At 39.4% G+C, this 19,597-nt stretch overlaps 1 protein-coding gene across 3 annotated transcripts in view; it reads left to right on the top strand.

Moving 5' to 3' along the window:
- Positions 1 to 19,597, top strand: part of LOC126259706 (helicase domino) — a 444,931-nt gene that overhangs the window by 86,208 nt on the left and 339,126 nt on the right. For all 3 annotated transcript variants that reach the window (XM_049956690.1, XM_049956698.1, XM_049956682.1), the window contains exon 10: positions 12,201 to 12,360. In XM_049956690.1, the coding sequence (XP_049812647.1) occupies positions 12,201 to 12,360 (160 nt within the window). The remainder of the gene's footprint in view (positions 1 to 12,200; positions 12,361 to 19,597) is intronic.

The raw sequence follows: 19,597 nt of genomic DNA, 5'->3' as shown, positions 1-19,597 counted from the left end.
TTATTAGGCAGACAGGATTTAAATAAGATGGCAGCAAACACGAAAGAATACATGGCGAAATGTTTATATTCGTATTATTCTTATGGTGAAGAGAATACTGCATGTGATTCACAATTCATAAAAGTTCTTATTAGCAACCATCTCTTCTCACAGGTAGGAAAAAATTCAGGATGTAGAGTTGGCCATATTGACAAACATCCCAAACAGTCTTGCCAGTCCGATTTTCATAGTACATTGAAATACTGCTACATTTGAAGATGAACAATACGGAATTTGTATTTACTTCTTTGGATAATGTATGAAAATGCAGTGGTCGAAACTGGGGGCGGAGAAAAAAAGCTCGTCTTCCACTTCTTTTTTTAATTTATTTACTGACGCAGAGGTTTTGGCGCCAGTATTTATTTTTGTGCCTGCAAAGCATGCCTGTGTAGCGCTACATATATTCGATGGCAAAAGTTAGTTGTGGCGGCACCTACCAACATTTTCCAGAACTTTCACTTTCTTTGCACTCGATTCTAAGCCGCAGGCGGTTTTTTGGCTTACAAAAACCGGAAAAAAAGTGCGGCTTAGATTCGAGTAAATACGGTAATCAGAAAAGTCTCGTTTCAAATTGTATCAAGTGGATGGATATGTATGGGTATGGAGACAGCCTCATGAACCCGTGGACTCCACATGTTAGCAGGGGTTTGTTCAAGCTGTTGGAGGCTATGTAATGGTGTGGGGCATGTGAAGTTGGAGTGATATGAGACCCCTGATACATCTAGATATGACTCTGACAGGTGACACGCGTGTAAACGTTCTGCCTGATGACCTCCATCCATTCATGTCCATTGTGCATTCCAATGGACTTGGGCAATTCCAGCCGGACAATGCAACACCCCACACATCCAGAATTGCTATAGAGTGGATCTAGGAACACTATTCTGAATTTAAACACTTCCGCTGGCCACCAAACTCCCCAGACAGGAACATTATTGAGTATATCTGGGATGCCTTGTAACGTGCTGTTCAGAAGAGATCTCCACCCACTCGTTCTCTTACAGCTTTATGGACAACCCTGCAAGATTCACGGTGTCAGTTCCCTACAGCACTACTTCAGACATTAGTCGAGTCCATGTCATGCCACGTTGTGGCACTTCTGTGTACTCAGGGGGGAGGGGAAGGGGGGTTACACGATATTAGGGAGCTGTACCAATTTCTTTTACTCTTCAGTATATAATGGTAAGACGTTGATTTCAAAACATGGTAAGACAATGATTTCAGAACCAGATTTCCAGAGGCAGCCGTGGATTCAGTTCATAATTTATTGGTAGAGACCTGAAAAATTCACATTTCACAATAAATGCTATTTTTGCCTCAAAATGAAAACATACGTAATAGAGACTGTTCATAGCAAATTGTATCCAGATGAACTATTTTACCTGAGGTAGCTTGAACGAGCTTTATTTTCTGCATGTAAATATCAAAAAAGTAACCAATTTTCCATTACTGGTATTGCACATCGCCTGGTTAAGCCCAGTGAGGAAAGATGATGTGCGTAAGAAAGTGTTTGTGAAATGAAAAGTGCATGTACACAACAATATATCAGTGCACTTGATGCTCAGGTGCCTTGACACCTGTGGGCAGTTGAATGGCCTGTATAAAATACATGTTGCGAAATTCAATGTAGTACCCACCTATGGGATCTATCATCTTAGAACAAAAAAAAGCGTATGCTTGTTTGTCTGCTACAGCTCAGACGTATGTATAATGTGGACAGTTTTAGTGTGCCAGTTTTAGGTGATGGGTTTTTTGAGCTGTAGTTGTGTCAGACACTGCTAGATGTCAGGTGTGAACTACCATGGTTTACAGTATTGCACCAACCTCAACAGGTAGTTGTGTGGTAGCTGTTCCCAAATGCTTTATGCTGTACACTGTGTGTTGCTTTCTTTTCTTGTTTTGAAATTAGTGAAAAGACTTAACATTGGTCCATCACAGGTTTCGATTAAGACTCTCATTACACCAGAAGCTGTCAGCAATCCTGGTAACATTATGTCAGTTCTACTTTTACAGAAGATGGGTGTGAGAGGGAGGCAGAGCTTGTTTTCATGCACCATTCTTCTCCTTATGACACTCAGAATTTTAGTTTGCTTACTGTTGTGGCTGATTCCCACTTTATAGTGTGTGCACTCTGCGCTACAGTGACCGAAAAACAAAGCCAGTCAACTGTATTTCGACTGCATTTAAATTTTTTCCATAATGTGCGAATAGCTATTTTCAGTTCTACTTCTGTGTTAAGTACCTGGTTGGATCTATCTGTAGTGTTGTCAAGTATGTGTCACAAAAGGTCAAATTAATATTTTCACATTTTTAATCATCAGATTGTGAGGGAAAAGAGGTAGAATGTCCAGAAAGACCTTAAATTGGAGTCATTACTAGTTCACTGATGGTAAATTGTGCTTCTCAACAGAAAGATGATTAGTTGAAAGCTTAAATACAGCCCAAATAAGGAAAAAAGGACGTTTCGGGAAGAAAGAACTGTTGATTTTTCTAAAACAGAAATTCCGTTCAAAAAGTTTCCCAGTCAGTACTTTTTTAACAGTAACTTTCAAAGCAATAAGGCTTGTCTTCACTCATGCAGCATAACATTTTAAATTTGTATGTCAAATTTTGCTCAAAATACAGGTTAAATGTTTCCAAGGGAGCATACTGCAACAATCGACTCTGGAAGAAGGAGAAGGAATATGATAGGAAATGAATGGATAGCTTTGAGAGAAGATACAGGAATTAGCGGAGGATCAAATAGGCAAAAAGACTAGGCTTAGTAGAAATACTTGGATAACATGCACCATATTAAATCTGACTGACAAAAGGAGAAAGTGTAAAAAGGTAGAAAATCAAAAAGGAAAAAGGAAATAAAGAAGTCTGAAAAAAAAAAACGAAATTGATGTGAAATCCAAAGTAGGAAAGAAGGATTGGCTGGATGAGAAAGGCAAGGTTATAGAAGCATACATGATTAGTGGAAACATAGATGCTGCCAATAGAAAAATTGTGAAAATTTACACCAAAAAATTATATGTTTAGGGAAAAAATCAGAAATTTTTTCCAGTTGTTATTTTAAAGTGATTGTAGAGCAATAGTCACAAAACATGGGATAACATGTGATAAATACACCACATTTATATACTCAACAGTACCTGAGAAAACTGGGGCATTTATATAGCCAATTTAACATTGTCGAGATAGGGCGGTATGACTCCCCTTAATTTTGATCCCCACCTCAGTAGTTTCTCGAACTTGGTCTATAGCTTCCTGGATGTAAGCATTGAATATAAGAGGAGAGAGAGAGCACATCCTTGCCTTACCCCTTTTCTAATATTTGCTTCTTGTTCATGGTGACAGTTCCTAATCACTGTCACCTCATTCTTATAGAAACTGACTATCACATGGATGTCTTTGTACTTTATTCCATTTTTCCTCAGCACTCTGAACATCTCTTGCCAGATAACGTTATCAAATGCCTTTTCCATGTCTACAAAGGCAATATAAGTTGGTTTATTTTTCTATAATTGCTTTTCAATAACGAGTCTCAGTGCCAGAATCGCCTCTCTTGTTCTCAATTCCCTTCTGAAACCAAACTGATCTTCACTCAGCATATCCTCCACCTTCTCTTCAGAACTGTTTTTATGAGAATTTTTGATGCATGTGATATTAGACTTAGCGTTTGGTACTGTTTGCATTTTGTAGCTGCTGCCTTCTTTGGTATAGGAACAATGATATATTTCTGGAAGTCTGTCGGTATCTCTCCTGTGTTATAGATGGACCTAATAAGTTTAAGGAGCATCATTTTCATGCTGTCACCAGCATTCTTTATTAGTTCTCCAGGGATGTCATCAATACCCGTTGCTTTGTTGTCCTGTGGTTATTTTAGAGCTCTGTCAAATTCTTCTTGCTGAATGCCATTTCTGTTGTCATCTTCATCTACTTGCTCTTCTCTTCCTATTACTTCCTCTGAAAGAGCTGTTCCAGCATAGTTCTAGTTCCCATTTAAGTTTTACTGGCTGCTTCTTCCAACGTTTGAATCTCAGCGAACTTTTCATTAGGACCAGGTTATGATCACTGCCTATGTCTGCAGATGGATAGCTCCTGCAATCTTTTATCTGGTTCCTAAAATGTGCTTTCACTAGAATGTAATCAATCTGTTGTCTCCTCGCGTCTCCAGGGGCCTTCCATGTGTATCTTCTTTGTTTATGATGTTGGAAAAGTGTGTTTGCAACAACTAATTGGTTCCTCGAGCAGAACTCGACAAGTCAATCTCCTCTTTCATTTCTTCTTCCAAGTCCATATTTGCCAAAAATTCCTTCCTCCGGTTCTTCACCCACAATCGCGTTCCAGTCCCCCATTGCAATCAGGTTTTCATCTCCCTTAACATTTCTCATCACATTACTTATTTCTTCATATATTTTGTCAGTGACTACATCTTCTTCTTTGGATACTGGCATGTATATTTGTGTTATCACAGTGTCCTTTGGTTTAGTTTCAAGTCTGACTAAGTGTTGTTCGAGAGCTATATTGCACATATCCCTTGACACGTGAGCAATAGGTTTTCCTCAAAATTATTCCAACTCCTCCCATGCCTGGTCTATCTTGGTCAGTTCCAGTGTGAATGACTCTGTATTCTCCAGACCTGAAATCACCTGGTTGGGGCCATCTCATCTCCGATATGCCTAGGATATCGATTTCCAGTTGTTCCATTTCAAGTTTTACATTTTCTAGCTTGCTACACTGAAGCAGTGTTCTCACATTCCAAGTGGCTATGTTAAAATTGGGATTTTTTTCCTTCATGTTGTCTATATCTTTTGCAGTCCCCCACCTGGAGATCCGATTGGGGGACTATTTTATTTCCAGAAAATTTTACAGAAGATACTGACATGGTTTACTGCTGATGCTTGGGATAACCGTAGTTCTTTAATGTGGTGGTTTCCTGTTGCCTTCCACATCCTATGTCGTTGACCATTAGCTGGTTCTTCTGCCTTTGGGAATGATTTCTTATTTCCAGGGGAAGAGGATGCCCTGTCCAGCAAATGCTGGGGTGATGACTTATCTCGATCATCCCTCGGTCCCTGTCTACGTTAGCCATCACATGAAATGACGTTGCCCACTCTCTACTGCGTGGAGGTGTAGATCAGGAGTTTCCCTTCGTTGGGTCTAGGACCTTAACAGCATTTTGTAGTCCCCTCCAGTACTTTAGAGAGGAATATAACAAGGATAAAATACAGGGAGAAAAAGCTTATCTACAATTTGTACAGAAATCAGATCACAGTTGTTGAGAACTGCGGGTCACGAAAGCAAGTGATGGTTGAGAAAGGAATGAGACAGGGTTGTAGCCTATCCCCAATGTAATTCAATCAGTATGTTGAGAAAGGAATAAAGGAAGCCATGAAGAAATATGGAAATGGAATGCAGGTTCAGAGAGAAGAAATAAGAACTTTGAGGTTTGCTGCTGACATTGTAATTCTGTCAGACACAGCAGATGATTTGCAAGAACAGTTGAATGGAATATATAGTTGCTTGAAAAGAGATTTTAGGGAGGACACCAATTAAAGTGAAACAAGATAATGGAATGTAGTCAAACTAAATTAGGTGATGCTGAGGGAATTAGATTAAGAAATGAGAAAGTAAACTTAGTCAGTGAATTTTGTTATTTGGGTAGCAAAATAACTAATGATGGCTGAATATACAATGTGTGCTGGCAGCAACAAGGAAAGTATTTCTGAAAAAGGAGAAATTTGTTAACAAATAATATAAATTTTAGTGTCCAGAAGTCTTTTCTCATAGTATTTGTCTGGAGCGTAACCTTATACTGAAGTGAACTGTGGATGATAAACAGTTTGTTTATAAAGAGAATAGAAGTTTTGAATTTTGCTGCTTCAGGAGAATGCTGAAAGTTACACTGTTAAATTTAGTAACTAATGGAGAGATATAGAATCAAATTGCAGAGAATAGAAATTTGTGGCACATCTTGACCAAAAGAAGTGGGCATATCCTGAGCTGTCAAAGAATATTCAGTATGGGAATGGAAGACTGTAAGGGGGGGGGGGGGGGTGTATTGTATGAGGAGACCAAGACTTGCCTATAGTAAGCAGGTTCAGATGGTTTAGATTGCAGTAATTATTTAGAAATGAGGAGGCTTGCACAGAGTAGATTACTGTGGAGATCTGCATCAAACAAGTCTGCAGACTGATGACAACAACAACCACCACCACCACCACCATTGCTACTGACAGTACGATATTTCAGACTCCTTCAGTTATTTTCCTAATTTCAGAGGTTGGTACATTTGGAACCAAACTTTCTTTTAGCAACATAATGTGTGCTGAAATGAATGTACCAGCATTTTTAAACCGTCAAGCCAGTACTCTTCATGGCTGGACTTGGTGGCACCACCCCTCATTCTTTTCAAAATTCAATTTGCCTCCTAGCATTTTAGTACAGACTTTTAGGTATCTTCACATCCAAATAATCCCCACTATTGCTTTTGTCAGTTTCATTGCCTCAGAATAACAACGTGAATAAGGAGATGTGTATTTTCCTCTCTCCTCTCTCAGTTGCTAATTCTTTAACACTTATGAAAGTAGTTTCTTTTTTTCCTTATTTGTAAATTTTCCTTATTTGTAAATAAAATTGTTCTTACTGTGTGGCCTATGGATTTAAGTAACTGCAGATATTAACAGAAGCTTCTTCACTAGTTTGACTCCTGTCTGGCAGAGATTTGTAGTCTTTCACATTTAGATGAATCAGTTATACAGTCTATCAACGTGTAAGTTATTCATATGAATCTATGGTACTCTTTGCAGTAAGCTTTCAGATACACATGTTGTCAGTCATCCTTATAGATTCAAGTTGACACAGCAGCACGATGAAGTTTGAACAGTTAGCAATATTGAGAGTCACAATTAGTTCATTACGGAAGTGCAGAAACCATCTTTCTCCTGCTCAGTTTGTTGATTTGCTGAGAATAGTCAGTTTGCTTATGATTCAAGAAATAACACTGAAACCTATTTACTTTATATTTAGTTATTTATCAAAAGCTATTGACCATTTGTGCTCCAGCAATGTCAAAACAGAAAAAACGAACTCAACTCGAAATATATTTATTCATACTACATAATTTATACAACAGGAACAGGCCGGCGGGGGTGTGTGGGTGGGGGGTGGAAAAAACACTCTTATTGAATGTCATTGCCACCTTGACAATAGTGCACTTGTCTCTAATCTCCCTGCCAACTAAAATATTGCCCTCCCCCAAAAGCTGTGATTCCTGTTTTCAGTCAGTTAGTCTGATATTCAGATACTTTTATTGTTGCTACTTGAATTCTTTACAGACGAATGGAAAAACTGATAGAAGCCGACCTCAGGGAAGATCAAGTTGGATTCTGTAGAAATGTTGGAACACGTGAGGGAATACTGACCCTATGACTTATCTTAGAAGAAAGATTAAGGAAAGGCAAACCTACGTTTCTAGCATTTGTAGACTTAGAGAAAGCTTTTGACAATGTGGACTGGAGTACTCTCTTTCAAATTCTTTCTGAAGGTGGCAGGGGTAAAACTCAGGGAACGAAAGGCTATTTACAATTTGTACAGAAACCAGATGGCAGTTATAAGAATCAAGGGACATGAAAGGGAAGCAGTGGTTTGGAAGGGAGTGAGACAGGGTTGTAGCCTATCCCCGATGTTATTCAATGTGTATATTGAGCAAGCAATAAAGGAAACAAAAGAAAAGTTCGGAGTAGGTATTAAAATCCATGGAGAAGAAATAAAAACTTTGAGGTTCACCGATGACATTGTAATTCTGTCAGAGACAGCAAAGGACTTGGAAGAGCAGTTGAACAGAATGGACGGTGTCTTGAAAGGAGGGTGTAAGATGAACATCAACAAAAGCAAAACGAGGATAATGGAATGTAGTCAAATTAAGTCGAGTGATGCTGAAGGAATTAATATTAGGAAATGAGACACTTAAAGTAGTAGATGAGTTTTGCTATTTGGGGAGCAAAATAACTGATGATGGTCGAAGTAGAGAGGATATAAAATGTAGACTGGCAATGGCAAGGAAAGCATTTCTGAAGAAGAAAAATTTGTTAACATTGAGTATAGATTTAAATGTCAGGAAGTCGTTTCTGAAAGTATTTGGAGTGTAACCATGTATGGAAGTGAAACGTGGATGATAAATAGCTTAGACAAGAAGAGAATAGAAGCTTTCGAAATGTGGTGCTACAGAAGAATGCTGAAGATTAGATGGGTTGATCGCATAACTAATGAGGAGGTATTGAATAGAATTGGGCGAAGAGGAGCTTGTGGCACAACTTGACTCGAAGAAGGGACCGGTTGGTAGGACATGTTCTGAGACATCGAGGGATCACCAATTTAGTATTGGAGAGCAACGTGGAGGGTAAAAATCATAGAGGGAGACCAAGAGATGAATACACAAGGCAGATTCAGAAGGATGTAGGCTGCAGTAGGTACTGGGAGATGAAAAAGCTTGCACAGGATAGAGTAGCATGGAGAGCTGCATCAAACCAGTCTCAGGACTGAAGACCACAACGACCACAACAACAACAACAACAACAACAACTACTACTACTACTACTACTACTACTACTACTTGAATTATCTTTAACACAGCTTGAGATTTTAGTGATACTTGAGAAACCTGAAAATGTGTAATTAGCAAATCACTGCATTTACTGACACATGAAGATAGCAAAGTCGAGTGAAATGTTTCAATTGTTTCATATTCGAAATGGTCACAGCATGTGATAGAATTACAGATACTAGTGGCTTGACCGATTTTTCATACTGTATTCATATTATCTCCAAACATACAAACAATAACGGAGTACAAATACAGCCCTTCAACAGTTTTTTTTTTCCACTCATCATTAGTTGTTCTCATCCGAGGTGGAAGAACTGCATCCTTATCTTGTCTCCTGGAGTTTGTGTGTACTCTCCTTTTCTCCATTCTTATTAATTTTTGCCTTTGTTCCTTTACAGTCAAAACTAACACATACGAGGTACATACAAACAGTGTTGGGAATTTTGTAATTTTGTGGGTAGTATTAGTCTGATGTGCACGATTTTTCATTCTTGTGTTGGTAAACTTGTGTGAAACGTTTCAGTACATTGGCAATCATATTGTTTGTTTTATCTGCTGTCAGTTGTCAAGAAAGTTCCATGTGTTTGCTTATGAATGGTGATTAATGATTTGTTGCAGGAATAGATCAGGGAATTTGCATTTAATTTTGTCGAGACAATGGAATAAAATGTAGCAAAGTTTAAGAAATGTTGAATATTGCTTTTGGTTAGTCTGCTGTGAGTAAAACAGGAATTTGTGAGTGGTATGAGGAATGAGGAATCTATCCTTTGGTTACATTGTTGATATTCCAACCTGGAGTTCCCTTCGTTTCATTTTGTTGAAGATGATGAGGATTCTGCCCCAGCACATCAACTACTGATGAAAGTATGGAAAAAGTGAAAGAAATAATTATGAATGGGCACTGGATCACAATCAGAGAAATTGCTAACAATGATGGCATATCAGTTGACTCGTGACACAAAATCTTTTTGCATATGAAATGTATGATAGCAAAAGTTGTATCAAAGATGTTGAATTTGGAGCAAAAACTGTGGCGAATGCTAGTTGCTCAGGAGTCACAATGATGCAGAACTACTGAAATGTGTCGTAACAGGTGATGAAACATGGGTGTTTGGATATGACATAAAAACTAAGACTCAGTCATCCCAGAGGAGGTTTCTAGATCGTCAAGACCAAAGTGTGTTCGAATTTGAACATTATGCTCACTGTTTTCTTCAATTTTAATGGGATAGTGCATCATGGTTTCTTGCCAAAAGGTCAAACAATCAATAAGGAGTACTACCTACAAGTTCAAGGTTGTTTGCAGGAATCAGTTTGAAAAAATGCTAGGATTTGCAGCATCTTAATTCATGGTTTTTGCACCACAATAATGCACCTAATCACACTCCTTGTCCATGATTTTTTTTTATGAGAAACAACACTGTAATGATGCCCCAGCCTCCATATTCACCAGATATGACCCCATGTGACATTTTTTCTGTTTCCAGAAATGAAGAGAACTGTAAAGGACCGTTGTTTTATAAGCATAGATGAGGATAAGATGAGACTGCAGCTGTTTGCTCCAGTCATAGTTTGCTTTCTTCCATTCTTACCCGCAGTAGGGAATGTCAGTCTGGGGCAATTCCCCAGGAGCTAAGTGTGTTTACAGATGGCAGAAGAAGACAATCAGATGTTTAGAAGGATTATGTCCGAGGGAGTTCTGCAGAAACCACTTTAAATGTCTCGGCATAATGACATTACTTCGCCTATATATGTTTGATATAAGCCAGAGAAGATCTGAAAAAATTCTACTTGAGATTTGAGGTGCATGTACCCAACACCAGAAATAGTCATTTCTTGGATTTGCCTTCCTCAAGACTTTCCATAGTCCATAATATCTATAATGAATTTAGTATAACATTTTTCAATAAGTTACCATATTCAGCTCGTACAGTACTGCTAAATAAATATAAGAGCATAGGAAAGGGGAAAGAAAAAGGCAGAGGGGGAAGAGTGAGAAGAGTGTCCCACTCACTATTCACGAGTGGAACAGGGTTGGAGGTATTAAATAGTGGTACCGAAAGTATCCTCCACCACACGCCAGTAGGTGGCTTGCGAGGTATAATGTAGATGTAGATGAATTTAAACAATTGTATGTAATGTCAGTAGCAGGAAGCAATGTGTGAGACATGTTTGTAAACTACTTTTGTCAGAATTAAATGACACAATAAAAATATGTACTTGCCGTCAATATTAAGCTTCGTCCTGTTTCACTTCACATATTCCTTCCAATCAACCTATTTTTCTACTGAGAAGGACTAGATTGCCAAATTTCGGGTTCTTCTTGTAGTGCTGTGATAATTTCTTCAAAGGACATGGCTCGCTTTTTGCTGCATGCTTGAGAAACACAAACTGGTTTGTGTTGCACTCGCATGCTGCTGTCTGCTGTTACTGTCAGTTACCTGTATCTCCCAAAACACTTGCCACTAGGTCTCGTCAGTGTCAAATAGGTTTGTGTTGCATGTTGTGGAGGAAACAGCATTCAGTGCTGCCCACACTGCTCCACTCAGGCCTTGGTCTAAGTGCATATTCCTGTACTCGTAAATTTATGCTTGTGGGATTATACAAATGTACATTTGTATTTTAATATGTAATTGCTTTGTAGTAAACACAAATGAGAACAGCATAAAGTATTTGTCAGTGCTTTAAAATAGCGTTACTGACATATGTATACAAACATATAGACTCAAATTGCACAAACATAGTCCCATAGTGTCAAATTAATCTGGGTAGACAAGGTTTTGTGTCATATGACTTTTTCATGTTTATGTATGTGTGCTGCTGCAAAAGTAATGTTATTTTAAACTGTCAACAAATATAGAATGTTGTTCTTGCTCGTGTTTACTATAACAGTGGTTCTTACTAAAATTACAGATGTATATTTGTATACAACCACATGGGGTCATCATCGTCATGTTGAACAATTTCCACCCCCAGGCAGGCTCTGTTTGGAATATAAGCTTTGCCTAGTCCTGTTTTCCCAACATCTTCCTGTGTTCATTGTGCTCCAGCCCTTTCTTCTTTTTTCAACACACTGCTCCGCACCTTTCAGCCATTTGCCCCTTTGCCTCCCTCACGGTAATTTCCTGCGCATCTCCATTTCATGTATCTTCTTGGGAATTCTCTTGTTTTCCGATGTCTTTAAGTGCCCATACCACACACATGGTGTGATGGCATAAGTTTACAAATATGAAGTATGCACTTGAAAATGGCAAACAACTGAAGTCAGCTGTTCATGGTGATTTTATAACAGCCAGGATGGCAAATGAAATCGTCCTTCCATAAATCTATGGTTGCTGCACCCAAAATGAAAAACTAGATTTTCTTACAGACTCTTCTAAAAAAATAAAATCTGAAATTAGGGTTAGTATATTTTCTCATTTTTTCCTTCCTCCCTATCCATCTATACCCTTCATTTGTTTATGGCTTTTGTAATTCATACGTTTACATATGTGTTACCATGTAGTTTATATGTGATTCTGTGTCTTACATTTCCATTGCTTAACTTGTCACTGTGTTCTCAAAACAGGCAGAGAGTGAATTGAGCATTGAAGATCTCCTGGCCAAATACAAAGGTTCACTGTCAGCGGATGATACTGTGGAAACGGAAGTCAATGAAATGTCAGAAGTAGACACAGAAGAAGAAGATGAAGATGACAACGATGATGTCGATAATGATGACGACAATGGTAGGTTTCTGTTTATGTGATAGTGGTAATTTCAATAAGGGAGAATGATGTTTATTCTTTCGAATTGTTATTATTAAGATGATTATTATTAAGCACAATGGATTCACATTTCACACAGAAAAGAGCAGCCAATAGAAACGTGTCACATGTTGCATTGATGGCAGTCTGTAGATATGTTTTATCATAACTATGAATTCAGTTTATTACAGTTATTTTAAAATCCAGATATTCGAGGATTAAAGTGTGTTTGGGGTGGCTGTATAGATATGTACAAGAGCTTGGGCTGAAAAATACAGAGTCCACCAGAAAAATGTATACATACTTTAAGGAACGAAAAGTATTACATATGTGTTTATTTTACATTTAATAATTGATCACACATGTTGTACAACCTCCAGTTTAGCACACGGTTACTTTAAATGTTCACCGTTCCCGGCTATACACATAACAGAATGACGAGCAGTCACTGCAACTATGTCAGTCAGTGTTACAGTGGAGAGTGCTACACATGTCACTGTAATCTCCTGGCGAAGCTCCTCCAGCACGCATGGCTTACGTTGATGGACGTTATCTTTCACAATTGCCCACAAGTAAAACTCCATAGGTGGAGATTGTGGAGGGAACTCAATGGGCCCTCTTTGTCCAATCCAATGCTCCGGAAAATTGTCATCCAGAAAAGCTCGTACAGCTAGGTGGTAGTGTGGTGGCTCCCCTTCCCTTTGGTTGAAGACCTCTTCATCAGTTCCATAAAGGCACATATACCTGGCAAAATTGATGTGCATAACATTTCCAGGTACACTTCTGCATTGACAGTAGCTCAAAGAAAAAGGGTCCTACTAAGCACTTAGATGACAGTCCACACCACACATGAACCCTTGGTAGATTGACTGCTTTATCCACATAAACATGTGAATTTTCCGGTGCCCAGTACACACTGTTACGCCAATTGATGGTTCCATTACATATAAATTGTTCCTCGTCATTCCACACTACCTTTGTCACAAATTGTGTGGTGCCAGTTACCATTTGCTGATACCATTCGCAAAATTGCATTCAGCAATCAGGATCGTCGTCATTAATCACGAGCAGTAATTGTGGAATGTAAACTTTCCACTTTGCAGCTTTTAGAATTCTCCGTGCACTTGTACTGCTAACCACCACTTCACGTGCACATTGCGTAGCAGGCTTCTGTGGAGAAGTAACAAACGTTTCCAACACAAGAGCTGATGAAGCAGGACTTGTAGCTGTACGCAGTCTTCCTGATATTCCTTTGTGAATATCATAAATTGTTCCACGCAATTCAAATTTGGCAATGGTGCATTTAATTGTTAGGCAGGTTGGCGGTTTTGTTTCAAACTCCAGCCTCTACTGATGTTGCACTTCAATGGCGTTATCAAACTTGAGAAACCACTTCACAAACCATTTTCGTTACTCAAATGTCAATCTTACTCCAGCCATCTTCTCTATGCCGAGATGAAATTTCTAACATCTGTTTAGCCAAAGACCGTACTACAACACACTCATAACTCAAATCGAACAACAAAATCAGTATCTCAATAGAGCCTGACAAAGAGTGTATACATTTTTCTGGTGAACTCTGTAGAATTCAGAAGCTAGCAACAACTCTGTGATGTTACATACTTCACTGCACTATGTGGCAACCAGTTATAGATGAGTTGTTGTCATTCTTTATTTTTGATGTCATTATAATAATTTGGTAGACATCTTCCTTTACAAAATAAAGTTCTTTTTTTTATAATAATGGAAAATCCTTGAATGGAGCAGTACATAAAATAGGAAGAGGCAACCACTCGCCTGTAACAGACTGATGTGGGCACGGGTTAGTGGAGGTTGAGGTCAGGGGGATTGCAAGTGTGCGGGCTCTGCTGGAGAGAGAATCCCTGCTTGTGTAGTTACGAGAAACTCATGCTGCAAGGGACCATCCAGATGGCCCATGTAATTAATCAGCTGTTGAAGCACTTGGATTGTGGGGTGCAACACATGAATGGTCAAGTTTGCGGTTTGCCACAGTTTAGTAGTGGCCAGTCGTGCAAGTGGACAGTTGGTTACTTGTGCCCACAAAATGCTGTACAGTAATTGCAGCATAGCTGATGTATAACATGCCTGCTGTCGCACGTGCTCCTGTGGCTGGTCTGCTACAAGAGGTGGTGGGTGGAAATGTGGGGCAAGTCTTGCACCAGGGCCGAGCACAAGGGAATGACCCTTGGGCTGCCAGGTAGTGAACACTATTGGAATAGGAATGAACAAAGATATTCTGTAAGTTGGATGGATGGCAGTTGGTGTATTTCAACAACTCAAGCTTTCCACTGCAGATGTGAAGTCCACAGGTGCACATCTGTAAGGAAAAGACTTTTTGACATGGAATGGCTAATAGCCATAAAAGTGGAGGTACCAATGATGGTTGGTGCAATTTATATGAACAGACATATTTAAAGGAACCATCTGAGATATTGGAATTGAAATCTAGAAAGGAGGATTGTTGTGTTGTAAGGACAAGGCAAAGCAGATTTGGGAGTAGGTTTTCTAACCACTCTCCAACCATAATCTTCCTACCCTTCCAAATATTCATTCCCTGGTAATCCTTCCCAAATTCGTCACTTGCACCTGACCTTATCTTCCTTTCCTAAATCCCTCCCTAGTGAGTCCAGCGTAGCTCCTATGGAACACACAGCTATCTGTAACCTGAAAACCAATCCAGATCTTATCATCCTTCCCACGGACAATGACTTCACCATAGCACTCATCAATCGAAGAGACTATGTGGCCCAAGGTCTCCACCAACTGTGCAATACCTCTCCATACAGATCTTACAATCATGATCCTGATACCATCCCACAAGGCTGGGAACAATGCTCAGACAGAACAAACATCTTCCTTTGTTCACCAAAACCTGCAAACTGTTGTCTGCAACCTCCCATCATACATTCAAGACACTGCTCACTTCCTTCACAACCACTCCGTAGTTTGCATCCAGTTGCCATCACACTCCTTGTTGGGTCGATGTCCTTGTACATCAACATCTCCCATACCCATGGTCTTGTGGTCATAGAACAGTATCTTTCCTAATGTCCTTCTGGTGCCAAACCCACCATCTCTTTCCAAATCCTCCTAGTGAGCCACATCCTGACCCACGATTCTTTCATTTTCGGAGGTCAATTATATATGTAAAGCTTTGTTACTGCAGTCCAGTCACAAGCATTTCTTACCCAGTCAATGGCATGGGCATGTGTGAAAACAGTCGTGCTATATATCAGCTATGCTGCAATGACTGTGCAACATTCTATTTGGGCATGATAGGTAACAAAATGTGTACACACATGAATGACTACTGCCAAAACTGTGACAGACTGCAGACTTTAACATTTAGTTGCCAAACATGCTGCATACCATACACTAATGACTTTGACAGCTGCTTCATTATGTGGGCCATTTTGATGGTCCCTTCCAGCACAAGTTTCTATGATTTCCACCTCTCTCCATTTCTCTCTCTCCTCGCCCAACTCCCTTGTCATCTTCACCTTCTCTCCTTTCCTTTCCTCTCTTCCCTCCCCAACACCCTCCCTTTTATGTCTCATATGTTTTACCCCCCTGAACTCCTTTCAGTTTGTTATTCAGCTGCTGAATGAGCTGTTGAAAGATCCCACTACCCCCTACTTGCCTCCTGAATCTTTTCCTCCCCCCCCCCCCCCCTCCCACCTTCCCATCTCCATCAGACCAGGAAACTGCTTTCAGTAATTGATAATTAATAATCAGTTGTACTCTGGTTGTGGGAATGTGCCTTTGTGTTTGTACCTTTTAATGGTCTTTTTATGCCTCGATGATGTTTTATTGTAGTTGTTGTTATCCTTAGTGGGTGCATTTGTACTTTCTGATATGAATAACAACAGATTTGACTTACAACATGCACTCTGTCTTTCATTTAGAGACCTTCACTTTTCATTAGCAGTTAAACTATGATTTGTCCAGCAGACAAAGTGAATGCAAAGGCGCTGATACACACTGATGGCTACCATCATAAAACTAGTACACTGCTACAGTATCCAGCCTAAGGGAAGCTCAAAAAGGATCCAACCTTGGCAGTCACAAGGAAAACAGTGCATGTGATGCAGAGCTTATATCTGCCAAAGGCAGTGAAGAAGCAGCAACACCATACCTTTATGTATTGCCCAAAATCTATAAGGAAGGAGTGCCTCTACAGCCAATACCAGACACCATTAATTCACACAATTATTGACTGGCGAAATATGTGGTGACATTTTTGAAACCCCTTGTGGGGCACTGTTGTTTTCACATTAAGAATCAACAGATTTTGTGGGTGCTTAAGGACATGCGACTATAAAGAGATTACTTAACTATAAAAAGATGACTTGCTTGTGAATTTCAGTGTTACATCAATATTCACAAAAGTATCTCTGCAAGCCTCCTGAGTGCTGCTGTCTTGACACTTGCAGCCACAAATAGTTAAACTTTTTGAAGGTACACTGACAACCATCTCTTTAAATTGCAACAGGGAGTTGTATGAACAGATGCATGGAGTGGCCATGGCCTCCTCACTGGCACCAAGGGTCACAAATCTCTACATTGAACTCTTTGAGGAAATGGCCCTTCAAATGGCTCATCAGAAACCCAATAGTTCTTCCACAATGTTGACAATACTTTTGTGGTAAGGGAGGATGACACATAGGTAGTGGATGAGTTCCTGGACCACCTTAATAGCATCCATCAAAACAGTGGTTTCACTGTAGAAATAAAGGAGACTGGCTGTCTTCCTTTCTTGAACATGCTAATAAAGGAGGTGGCAGACTGTACGCTTGGCCATTCAGCAGATAGAAAGAAAACCACACAGACCTGTATCTGTCTGCAAAGAGCTGCCACCGTCGAGTACAGTGGCAGACAGTGATGACCATATTGGTACATAGGGTGCATGTCATCTGTGATACAGAAAGCCTCCCAGCTGAACTACCACAGCTAAAGAAGGTGTTCCTCAAAAATGAGTACAGTGAGCTTCATATTAATATGACATTCAAAGAGAGAAAAGATGCAGCAAACCAGGAATAGGAAGGAGGAGACGAGAGACTTGCTTTCCCTGTGTACTCGGGACCTTGTAATGTTATGTGAGCCTCACTGCCCTTCCTTTTTAACTAATTTGTGCCTGAAGTGAAGTGAAGTGAAGCGTGGCTGGGCAGTAGGAGGCTCTTTGGCGCACAATCCCCGCAACGGTAGTAGTTGTGAATCTTTGAGTGTGTACTCAAAAGACTGTTAATCTGTATCTTATGCAAAGAGGACGTGTTGCTAGGCCGTCGCTCATAACGTTTTGTTACATTTAATGAAAATTGCTATTTCAGTGATAAAACCGAGTAAAGCATGTGTAATAATTGCGAGACATTTATGTATACAAATTTTCTGGAATTGAAGAACAGAAATATCTTTTTTTTTTTTTTTTTTTGAAAAAGGAGGTGAATTTCATTGTCGTCACCGGCTATCAATCGACAGAACTGTAAGTGTACAAAGTTCGCTAAAATACAGGAAAGGAAATGCATTCTCTACAGTTTTCATTCAATACGTAACAGCCTCTTATAATTTCTTAATTGCAGTAATTGGATTATGTTCTTGTATAATAGTATGGTGCTGAACTCCATTGACCAATTTTGATGCAGCAGGGCATGTAGTTGTGCCAAGCAATCTCCTTTTCTCACAAAAAACAGATTGCTGTTTGAGCTTGCTTGCTTACTTACAACAGTGGTCCCTTAGGTATGAAAAGCTATGAAAACTTGGGCTCAGACCTATCCACAATACTGCCAAGTAACTAACAGAGTCGTATTTTAAACCTTAAAGAACAATAACCTCCTCCAAATTATAATACATCACCAACTGGTGCCGAAGCTGATCATTCAAGGAGGCAGCAACCAAAATTCAGGTACCAGTTATACTTAAAGTAAAAATCTCAATCAAAAATCAATCTCTCTCTTTCTCTCTCCAAACACATATATAAATATTCATATTATTAAGATAAGTCATTTTATAACCACTCTGAGCTAAAATTGTGAGGCTACTTGAAAAATCCAGCATAAAAACTGTCTTTCAACAGTTCTGTGAAACACACATTAAAATTGAATGTACCTGGAATTTACAGTTTTGTCTGCAAATGTGGCCAGCAATAAGTTGGGCAAATGCTGTCCCATATTTCGAAACCCTGTGGGGAACGTGTCATGCATGTGTGACTGGGACATACAGAGAAATTAGCAATAGCAGAGCACAGCATTGAGGAAGATCACACCTTTGAATTTCAGAGCACCAGGATTTTACACTGAACAGCTGACTCTTGAAGCTGCATCATAAAGGCATCCATTGAAACAGGGATTCACGTGAATCTGGTCTACAAGTACGAAGGAAACCAACTGAGTGCAGCACAGATTCCTGCATTAAGAGGCAGTACAAAGAGAGCAGGCCCAGCACTGTCGCGGAATGCTGAGGCAGGAATGTGAACATGCACCTGTTACACTCATCTCAACAATTTTACCCACTTCCCCACCTTTGTGCCACCCAGTATCCAGCCATCTGTAGCCAGGTGGAGGGGGTACTCTGCTCACACTCTGAAACATTGCAGTGCTTTAACACTACCACCCGGCTGAAACTTGAGACCTTTTCATCAGTCTATATGCCGGGAGATTCCATTTCACACAAGCAGTTAAAATGTTTGTGAGAGACTATGTAATGACAATCACAGTAACAAGTTTGTTTCTCATTTTTAAACTGAATTTATCCAAACTTTGAACTCTTGATATAAATTTCAAACCTCAGAAATGAGGAAATTGGAAGTTCATCGATGACTGTTTTTATTAGTAGATGGTATTTTTAAGCTATTGTACAGTATTTTTCTTTCGAGTTTGCCTTCTTACTTGCCATTGAAAACTTTTAACGCTGTAGTATTTGTAATTTGTGAAGGTAGGAAACTGTTAGGTGCATTGGCTGTACATACTTGTGCTTACGTCTTGCTGTTCTTTTCCTTGTCAGCCTTATTGTGTAGCTGAACATGAGGTACACTAGCTTGTGAAATATGGATGTCAGCCAGATCTGTCATTTGTGTGGAAAAATGTTCTCAAAGCAGCCCTGTTTCTATGATGACTAGAAGTCTAAAAAAGTATAGATAAATTTGTATGCTTCTGTTGCATTTTGAAGATATAGTCAATTATATCTGATCTCTTTGTCATGTATT

Source organism: Schistocerca nitens, chromosome 1 (genome assembly GCF_023898315.1).
Source record: "Schistocerca nitens isolate TAMUIC-IGC-003100 chromosome 1, iqSchNite1.1, whole genome shotgun sequence".
Taxonomy (NCBI): domain Eukaryota; kingdom Metazoa; phylum Arthropoda; class Insecta; order Orthoptera; family Acrididae; genus Schistocerca; species Schistocerca nitens.
This window is presented reverse-complemented; position numbering and strand designations above follow the sequence as displayed.